The following is a 10,275-nucleotide window of genomic DNA, read 5'->3' on the forward strand; positions in this document are numbered from 1 at the left end:
CTCACAATGGCAGTGCTCCTGCTGTTCTGTTCTTTCCTGTTTTCCCCTGCCACCCCCATTCCTTCTCCTCTTCTCTTTTCTTTCTTATTTTAATTTATTTTTTTGCCATCACATTAGCGGTGACAGAACTAGTGTTTTCTTCATCACCCCCTCCAGCTCCTACTCTTTGTCTTGCTCTGAGAAAGGCTCGGGGGGGGCTACCTCATAGCAAGGCATTCTGGGTGAGGTGGTTGGCAGAGATAATCCTAAGAGTGTACTAGCCACTCTGTAACATATGGCAGCAGTGCAAGTGCTCTCCTGGCCACTTTGTTATGTTATGTTAACAAATGTAAATATACTGCCTTCAAGTCAATTCCGACTTATGGAGACCCTATGAATAGGGTTTTCCTGGTAAATGTTATTCGGAGGTGGTTTTACCATTGCCTTCCTCTGAGGCTGAGAGGCAGTGACTGGCCCAAGGTCACCCAGGGAGCTTCATGGCTGTGTGGGGATTTGAACCCTGGTCTCCCAGGTCGTAGTCCAACCTCAAGGTGGCTTACAGAAAAAGTAAATATAAATATAAAAATACAGCAACAAGGCAATACACCAATAAAGCTTTGCCCAGAATGACTTGTTTTGAAGAATAGAGAGGGGAAAGTGGTATCAGAGAAACCAATAGGAACAAACCTATGGCTTGCTAAATTGGGCCCTGGTGGGGTGCAGCTGTGGACGATGGGACACAATTATCAAGATGGCTTGCAAGAGGTGTACAGGCCTGAACCAAATTAAATTAAATCTAATTTGAAATGGTAACAAAAGCTGATAGGGTAACCATGGGCACAGGAGGAAAGGGCTCCAGGACTTTTCAACATTAATTAGAGAATGATGCTTTTTCACCTCTGGATCACAGCTGCAGCTGCACATTTTCTTATTCTTCTACACAACTGCAGGAGTCCTGCCCTCATTGACTTTTGACCATCCAACTTGTGGTCAATTAGGTACCCTAATATCTAAGTGTTGATTCCAACCAAGTCATTGTGCAATCAGAATGACTTCTTCTTACATAATAGAACTTCCCTTCCATCGCCTCCTCTGTTGTACACCCTTCACCCACAAATCTGCTTTAGAAGGTTGGGGATAACCCAAGAGCAGATTTGGAAGGGGCTGTGGGATGCACAGGAGGAGAAGAGGAAGTTGTTGCAAAAGCGTAAGTCATTCCACTCATGTAATGACTTCATCAGATTCAATCCATTGCTTGTACACTTAAAAAATCATTTATCAGATATAACAGAATTCTCTAGTACAGACTTTCTCTGAATGAATTCATTAAGAGCTCAATAGGACCATGCAAATGATGGGAAGTAATGAGTTTCAGCTTCAGCTCGTGAACATTACATTCCTGAACTCTCAGGATGTCCCCCTCTCAAAATGAATAACCTCTTCTCTTAACAGAGAACAATGCACATAGGTGTTTTAGCAGAACTTTATTATCAGGAGGCTAATTAGTATCATTCACATCTTTAATAAGAACTGAGTTGTGTGTTTCCATGGGGACCTAGTGAGTCAGGGAATGGATGTTTTGGGGAAAGGTTTGACTTACACAATTCAGTATATTACATAAATACAATTCTTTGGGTTAAATCAGCTAAAGATCACCCATGAGTAGACCCACTGAAATTAAATGAACCTAAATTAGTCATTGCCATTAATTACAGTGGGTCAACTCTGAATAAAAGTTAGTTGAATACAGCCCTTTGCCTTTCATTATTTTTGAACTAAGGTAGAAAATGCATCTGGGGAATAATGAAACCATTGGCACTCCTGGGTGAGATAGCAAAGAAAGAAATCCAGTTATTTTGCAACTAATTAGACCACAGAAGTTGTTAGAAATGTTTGCTGCTTGTGGAATTAATAGTATGTTAAATTGTACTAATCAACTATGCCATTTTTTTCTGATTAGCCAAAGGCAGGACTCTAGCATCTTGCTCATGAGTCCATCTACAGAAATCCACTTGGAAGATGTTATGATGCAGTGCTTTCTGCACTGAAGTCCAGTCTAGTGCAAGAATTATTTTTAAGAAAGAAAGAAAGAAAAGTATATTTCAAAATATACTTTGGTAACATTGTCATTTGACTGTAAATTACCAGTGTTAGTTTCATCCCTGAAAGATTGCACACCAAAACATTCAGGGAACTGAACATTTGATTTCCTTGGTGTTTAGTGTAAATCCACAACTCTGGTCATCTTGAGATATACAATGAAAAGGATATAAAGGACACATGTCACGTTCTAACTAAGGGCTATATGCATGCAGGAAGAGATTTATGTATGTGTGCCTGGACAAGAAATTTGGCAAGCAAATGGATACTGCACATACAATTCCTCTTTCATTAACTTAGTGATCATGAAAAAGGATGAGAAATAGAGAGAAGGTATGTTTGGGAATCTAACCAGGATTATCTTGACCATTGCACTTGACCAGTCAAGGGGACAAACTGAAAAAAGAAGCAATGTTGGACAAATAACTTCTCAATATATGATCATATAAATGCAAATTGTTTAACAAGGTTCTTTACTTTAGAATACGTAAAAACTGCACAATCTTCACATAATGGCACTATTACATCTAGAACTGGGTCAACTATGTTTCAAATGTCTGCCACCTCTTACCTGGCTAAGGTCCCAGGAGTCCTCAGAAGCTCAAGTGATCTCTTCATTTCAGAGAACCACCTGGCATAGGCCTTGCTCCAAGAGTTTGTGCTGGGGGAGGCTTTGTGCTCCATGCTCCCTTACAGGGTGATGCCGAAGCCTTCTGGTGGTTTGGCCTGGTTCAGAGCAGTGTATTCCGGCAGCCTCCCCCACCTTCCTCTGCTCACTGTGGTAGCAAGCACCTCCTTGTCCAGGATCGGGTGGTGTTGCAGCTTGCGACCTGCCGTTTGTGCCCAGATGGGCTTCAGTGGTAGGCCCATGTCTCTCCTAAATCCGTCTCGGCATCACCTAGCTAGTTTTCAGGCCTTCATCTTTACTTGCTTAGGTCTTCCTATGTCCCCACTACCTGGTCCTGGAGCCTTAACTTCCACGCCTCCCCCCTCTGGGGAGGAGGTGCCACCCAGGCCTGGGATTAATATGGCGATGCCTATTGTTGTCCTTTCTCCCCACACACACACATCTTCAGGCTGGATTCTGGTTGGGCTTTGGCCCTTGTGGCCTACTGGAGGTAGTGGGCATAGGCTCCTGATTCTCCCTATTCACATGCAATCACTTTTGAGGGATATTCCATTGCACTTTGGTCTTTCCACCCCTCACCCCCCCACTTCATCTGTGGCAATGATTTGGAAGTGGTGCATAAAGACTCCTATGTCCTCCCCCTCCCCAATTTATATGTGCTCTATTAGCCTGGTATAATAATAAGTTGGTATACTAATCAATAAGTTGGTATACTAATCTCAATTTCTCATTGTTCAACAGATTCTACTAGTTTAATTTTGTTCAACAAAAATATGGAAGGTGGTCAAGCAGGCAGTTCACCCACAGACCACCCTTCATCCAATGATGTGCCAAACATGGGCACCTTACGCACACCACTGGCTTGGGTGGAGGCACTAGGAAAGAGCCAGGCAGCCCAGGGTGACCTGGGGCCACCTCCAGCAAAATCACCCAGGTTAGCATCTAAAGGTAATTGTATGCATGGTTTGATCCTCAGGGTGGCTGCCTTGGACAATGAGGCTTCCGGTTGGTCTGTGGACATCCCAGTCAGTCCAGACAGTCTGGATCCCACAGTACCCTCGGTTCCAGCTTCAGAGACCTGGGGTGGGCTCACTCTGAATTCTTAGCAGACTGCACCCACATCTTTTGCCCCCATGGTGGTGCCCTTAGTGATTCCAGGCCCGGAATCCCAACCTGGTTCCTGCAGTGTTGGTGTCCCCATCTGCTGGGGTGGTGAGTCTCTTTGCACACCTACACATGGGGGTCAGGCTTGGCCTGCTCCCATCCAAGGAGTGACCATGTCCTCTACCCAGTCTGTTTACATGGGAAGAGTCTTGGTCCCAATACAGCCCCAACTTCCCTGGCCATCAGTGGTGGTGGCACCTTGGCAAAGGCCTACACCTGGGGCTGCTCTGTCGATTAATTCCCTGCCTCTTCCCTTGAGTGTGTACGCCCAAGGAGACACCTCACTTCCCCTTGGGGATCATCACCTTCAAACAACAAAGGAGAAGGTTTGGAGAGGTGAATATGTGGACACTTGTGGGTTAGATGCAAATGTGCCACTCCATGAAAAGAAGGGCTCTTTCTATTTGCAAAACCAAGATCCAGAAGAGGCTCCCTACTGGAGGAAGCACGGAAGTGATTTTTTTTGCTAATTATCTCTTCTCCATGCACCCACAAGTGCCACCTTCCATGCTGTTCCAAAGGAAGGTGGAATTGGCAAAAATCACCTCTTTATCCTCTTCCTTCAGCTTAAGCAGAACTCTGCTCATTAGAAGTCTGGATCCAGTCCTTTCTTGGACCACATCCACCTGTTCTATTAGATGAGAATGGCCAGAGTAGCACATCACTTTTGAAACTTCAATATGGATTGCCCCTGTTGTTCCACTATTGTGGCGAGATGATCAGAAATGGCCAAATATTTCTGGAACATAGGAAGCTGCCTTTTACAGAGTCAGACCATTGGTTCACCTAGCTAAGTATTTCTTTTTCTTTTTTTACATTTACTTTTTAAAAGCTCAGAAACAGTTTTAAATTCTCTGTATAAAACATCAATAGCTAAGGATTGTCTAAACTGACAGGAAGGATTTCAGGAAAGAGCCTCTTACACTTCTACCTGGAGATGCCAGGGATTGAATTTGGGATTTTCTGGCAGATGCCCTACCACTGAGATATGGCTCTTCTCCTTCTGCACAAATTCCACACTGGTTCATCCAAAATGGCATATCTCACAAGGGATCATGCCATCAACCCAATAACTGCTGGGGAAAGAGATGTTGTAGAATAAGATGAAATCAACCATTTTATATGTTATCTCTCAACTGGAAGATTATTAGTGAAGGAGGGATGTCCAGTTGTCTGGCCACTTGCTACTTATTTTCCCCATTTTCCTTCTCAGATGTACCACCCCGCTCGCTGCGCAGCTGGCGAATGGGGCATAGTTGCTGATGGGGACGATGCTGCCACCACCATCTTGAAAGAGGGCAATGTTGTGTGTCGAAGTAGTTATACATGCTCAATGTACGGCATGGAGGGGTGGAGCTAAGGGGTTTATTTAAGTCCCGGCCACGCCTCTTAGCCTCTTCTTTGGCGTGCAACACCCACCCCACCCTCCCTTTGTTATGGTGTGTTCATGGGTTGCTTTGGGGCTGAGTAGGAATTTTTACCCTGCCCACCCTTGTTTTGTGGGCAGGTTTTTTGCCTGCTCCACACTGTGAGAGTGGGAGGGAATTGGGTTAGGGGGCATTGTGATTAATAGGTGGTTTTGGCTGATTTGACTAATTTGACATATTTAAACTGTTAAGGCCCTATGGAGGGCAAGTTGTTATGGCACGGGTGCGGGAAGGTGCAGGAAGAGAAGTAGGTAAGGACAGCTAGGTGGCCCCCTTAGGCACCTTTGGAGGTGATTGGTGGTTCCAGAGGCCTGTCTGTCAGGGCTTTACGGCCCAAGGGCAGCATATGGGCTGCTTCTGGGGCCAACTTACCTCATCCACCTGAGGGTTATACGGCCCGGAGGGTGACGTGGGAAGGCCCCCCTACTCACCTACAGGGTGTGGCCGGGGTAAGGGGTAAGCAGATGGGCTTGCCCTTGCCCCAGCAGGGGCTAGTCACCTGAGAGCTGTATGGGAAGCTGCTTGCTTGTAGACAGTCCCCACACCTAGGTTTCCCTCTGCAGGTCACTTTAAAAGGGGTTTTGTTATAATTTAATAAAGTGGCCCTTGTTCAACCCAAGCTGATGTGTTTGTGTCTTATTTTGCCCCTCAGCTGCAATTATTCTCAGTCACTCCTTGCATCTCAGATACATATTTGTGATTCCTAGTTATCCTAGGAACATTTGATCTATGTTACTAGAAGCTTCCCAACGGAGGTATAAATCCTTGAGCTCCTTCCTGAGGTCTGTGTGTCTCAGATAAGATGATAACCTTCTGCATGTTGATGGCCATGATGTCTTAGGCCCATGAGATTACTTCCTAGCCTATAACTCCCTCACTTGATCATCTTTCATAGTCCGCCATGAAATATGGACAATTCACATTGATGGTCTTGCTGTGATTCCCATTTCATACCTTGAAGTATGCCTAGTATTCTCCTATCCCCTACCTAACCCCAAGAGTAATATCTATACCTGCATACTACCTAAGCCTCTGAGGCCTAATTTATTTATTTATAGTGGGGTTGGGGGTTGAATAATCAGAGAGTAATACAAATAGAGTAGCAGAAAGATGGACTACACACTTATGAAAGACTGAAGTTGCAGTTTTACGGCTATTGCAGACACTGATTCTAAAATTAAATGGATTAGATTTTTGTTTCAAGACAATAATAAACTTGTTGTTGGAACCACTCTTTTTACCATGCTGCTCAAGGGCTATAGGGATGTCAGAGCAGACTTTAGTCTTAGCAGGATTCATCACATGGAGTTTTAGATTGCTAGTTGCTGTTAGAAATTATACTGAATCTAAATTAACTTTACTGCCCTTTTCTGCATAGTCCTCACAGATTTATATGATTTAACTGTTCAGGTTTCAACAAGAAATGCACATATGCTAAATTCCAAACTCCTTGTATTAATTTGATTGCCCTATTTTATGTGAGTTTAACATCTTTCTTTATTGTCTGATTTTGCTTACAAGAACTGGTCAATAAATGTTCTAGCTGTAGCAATCATGTTGTAAGCAATTCTATTTTTCACCTCCTGGAAATTATTTCTTTCATATACAAGAGAACAGACAAGAATTTGATTAATGGTCCCTCTCTGAGCAGTAGGATAAGGACAATAAAGCTGATGGAAGCTTGAAAACATGGATGACTCAGTCTACACTAAAGTGAGTAATATATATATATATATATATATATATAAATCTGTCTGTCTGATGTTCATGACAATATACAAAGTGATCTGGCTAATTATTTGCATGTAAATGTTCTAAGATTCAGTTTCTGTCATCTCCAATTAAAAGATAACTGGCAGGTGAAAGACTTCTGCCTCTCTTATTGGAGAATTGCTGTTAACAGTAAACAGTATTAGATTTGATGAATGAATGATCTGACTTGGTGTAAAACTGTTGTACATGTTCATATGTGTTCACATTTTAAGTAATCTTAAGATTCCATTCCTGGTACTCTGTAAACCTACAGTCCTATAGACATGTAGTTAGTAAATGTTATCAAAATCACGGGCTGCCCCTCACCCCCACCTCAAATAAATGTAAGAGGCACTTGTTCCCTGAGATGTGTGGTTTATGTCTTTTAATCTAGGTGTCTGTAGATATCAGATGGAAACGTTAGCTTGGTTAATAGAAATTGCAGCTCCCTGATCTTCTTCATGCAAATCATGAAGATACTGAAATCATGAAGATGTTACCACAGATGATTTGAGAGGTCAGGGATATATCTGGATTGGAAGAACATATTGCAAAGCCAAGGGGCTTCCACACTAGAACGAAATGAAGTTCATATTTTTCACACGTTTTGGGAATCCAGGCACTGTTAAAATCTGTGCCTTATTCTGTGATCCTATATCCACTTACTAGTTCAGAGTAAGTGCGATTGAATTCAAAGGGACTTACTTTTGAGCAGACATGCAAAGGATTACACTGTTAATCCAAACAAGTTTACATGGGGCGAGGGATTGTTTCTTTGTGCTTTCAGTCTAATTCCCATTCTTCTAATTCTTCTGGGTTATCTTTTCCTGACACTCATCTCTTACTTTTACATTATAAGCAGAGCTTGGAAAAGTTACTTTTTTAAAACTACAACTCCCATCAGCCCCAGCCATCATGGCCACTGGATTGGGCTGATAGGAGTTGCAGTTCAAAAAAGTAACTTTTCCTAGCAGACCATTGGCCTGGTTTTTAAAATACTTCTTAGCTGATTTTAATAAGTCTATAACAGAGTCAGTGGCTAAGTTCCTCTTTTCTGTCCAAAGGAGTTGTAAGAGGATTCTTCTCTTTTAACTGTTATTTATTTCTTTTATGTTGTACTTTCATATTCCTGTATCTTAATTCTTCTGATGTTTTACTGACTATTTTATTTGATTGGGTCTGTGACCTTAATGAACAAATACAATACAACTTTTCCAAGCTCTGATTATAAGCACTATTATTTGGATCCCTTCTGCCACAGGAAGGCAGAAGGCATGTTCCACTTGAGCCTCCCACTTCACAATGGTTACCATTGGCTATGGCAGCGTAATATAATTCATATATGCATATATAGAGCTTTGAAGATGGAATGCTCAGAGGGGCTTCATTTGCAGAAGCTAAGTAGTGGCGGTACTGTCCTCCAGGTTCAGGCCATGTGGTGCCAATGTGTCCAGAGAGTAAATCCAAAAGTTCTCCCTTTTGGTCAATGCTGCTGTTTGTGCTGGCATCTCTATCGCTGTAATGGAAAAGTCCAACAGGCTGTGACCCTCGATGTTAAAATGCTTTGCAACTGGTTGCTCCACTTTTTTTATCAAGATTGCCGACTTGTGGTTCCTGAAGCACGTGCGTAGGTCAGTTGTGCTCTTTCCTACGTATTGGATATGACATCCTGGTCTTTTGCACTCAATGATGTAAACTATATTGCAGGACCTACAAGTCTGATTCCTTTTTAAAGTGAATTTGTTGCACTAGGATAATAGAGTGCTTGTCTACTTTAATTGTACAAACCTAAATTTACAGTATGCACCTGAATCCCTCCTGCAAAAATAGTGATGGTCTGGAGACATCCTGAAATAGAGCACACTGCAGTTTCTATGCCCTTTGTAACAAGATGCTTTCTTTCCATCTAGGCAAAGAGGTAAACATGCTGAAACATGGAACGAAAGAATGCAACACGTGTGACTGAGTTCATCTTAATTGGATTCCCCAATCCCTGGGAGATAGAGATCCTCCTTTTTCTGACGTTCTTCATCATTCTGATGGCAACAATGATTGGGAACATCATCATCATAACTCTGATAATCATTGATTACCGCCTACATTCCCCAATGTATTTCTTCCTCTGCAATTTGTCTGTCATTGAAATCCTTGCAACTCTGCAAGTGGTGCCAAAAATGATGCAGAACTTCCTGCTTGAAAGGAAGACCATCTCCTTTTATGGGTGCCTGGGTCAGTCATACTTCTATTTCTTGTTTGGCACCTCTGAGTATGTTCTACTAGCTATGATCTCCTATGATCGATATGTAGCTATATGCTACCCACTTCGATATAGCACAATCATGAGTGGGAAGGTTTGTATCAATCTTGTGGCAGGTTCTTGGATGAGTGGGTTCTTCTCCATACTTGTTCCCACTGTGATGAAGCTGGGCTTGCCCTACTGTGGCCCTAATGTGATCAACCATTTTTTCTGTGACAGTGCCCCTTTGCTCCACTTAGCCTGTGCAGACATCAGCCTCGTGGAGTTTATTGACTTCCTTGTCTCACTTCCCATTCTTCTGGGTTCTCTTTTCCTGACACTCATCTCTTACCTTTACATTATAAGCACTATTCTCCGGATCCCTTCTGCCACAGGAAGGCAGAAGGCATTCTCTACTTGTGCCTCCCACTTTACAGTGGTTACCATTGGCTATGGCACCTCTGTCTTCATCTATGTCAGGCCTTCCCAAGCCAGCTCTATGTATCTCAACAAAATTGCCTCACTGATCACTACTGCAGTGACACCCTTGCTCAACCCCATCATTTTCACATTTAGAAACCAGAAAGTCCAAGCGGTTTTCAGGAACACAGTTAACAAGTACATATGTTTAAGAAAACATACAGGTTGACAAGGACTGTTAATTTATTTTTATTCCTTCCCGCACCCACCCCTAAATTTCCTTCAAGGTGATTATAGTTGTGCAAGCTCCTCTCTTTAATCCCCATTGTAATCTTGCTGAGTAGGCTAGGCTAACAAATAGTCACTGGCCCAAGGCTATTCAGTGAGCCTTACAGATGAGAATGAATTTTAACCAAGTCTCTTCATCACATTATCCTAGGTATTACTAAAAACATTCCAATGTATGTCCCTATTCTCTCAACCTTATTTTTAGATGTTCTGTAGAGTCTGTATGTGCAGAACCATCCAACAAACCAAAGATTTCTCATGTAAAGCATCCGTTGTATGTA

General features: G+C 42.6%; 1 protein-coding gene across 1 annotated transcript; it reads left to right on the top strand.

Moving 5' to 3' along the window:
• Window positions 1-8,973: 8,973 nt before the first annotated feature.
• LOC133367852 (olfactory receptor 6M1-like) lies at window positions 8,974-9,935 on the top strand. The gene has a single exon (XM_061591941.1). The coding sequence runs from the start codon at window positions 8,985-8,987 to the stop codon at window positions 9,933-9,935; it is 951 nt and encodes a 316-aa protein (XP_061447925.1). The 5' UTR covers window positions 8,974-8,984.
• The last annotated feature ends 340 nt before the right edge of the window (window positions 9,936-10,275 follow it).

Source organism: Rhineura floridana, chromosome 11, assembly GCF_030035675.1.
Source record: "Rhineura floridana isolate rRhiFlo1 chromosome 11, rRhiFlo1.hap2, whole genome shotgun sequence".
Lineage (NCBI taxonomy): Eukaryota > Metazoa > Chordata > Lepidosauria > Squamata > Rhineuridae > Rhineura > Rhineura floridana.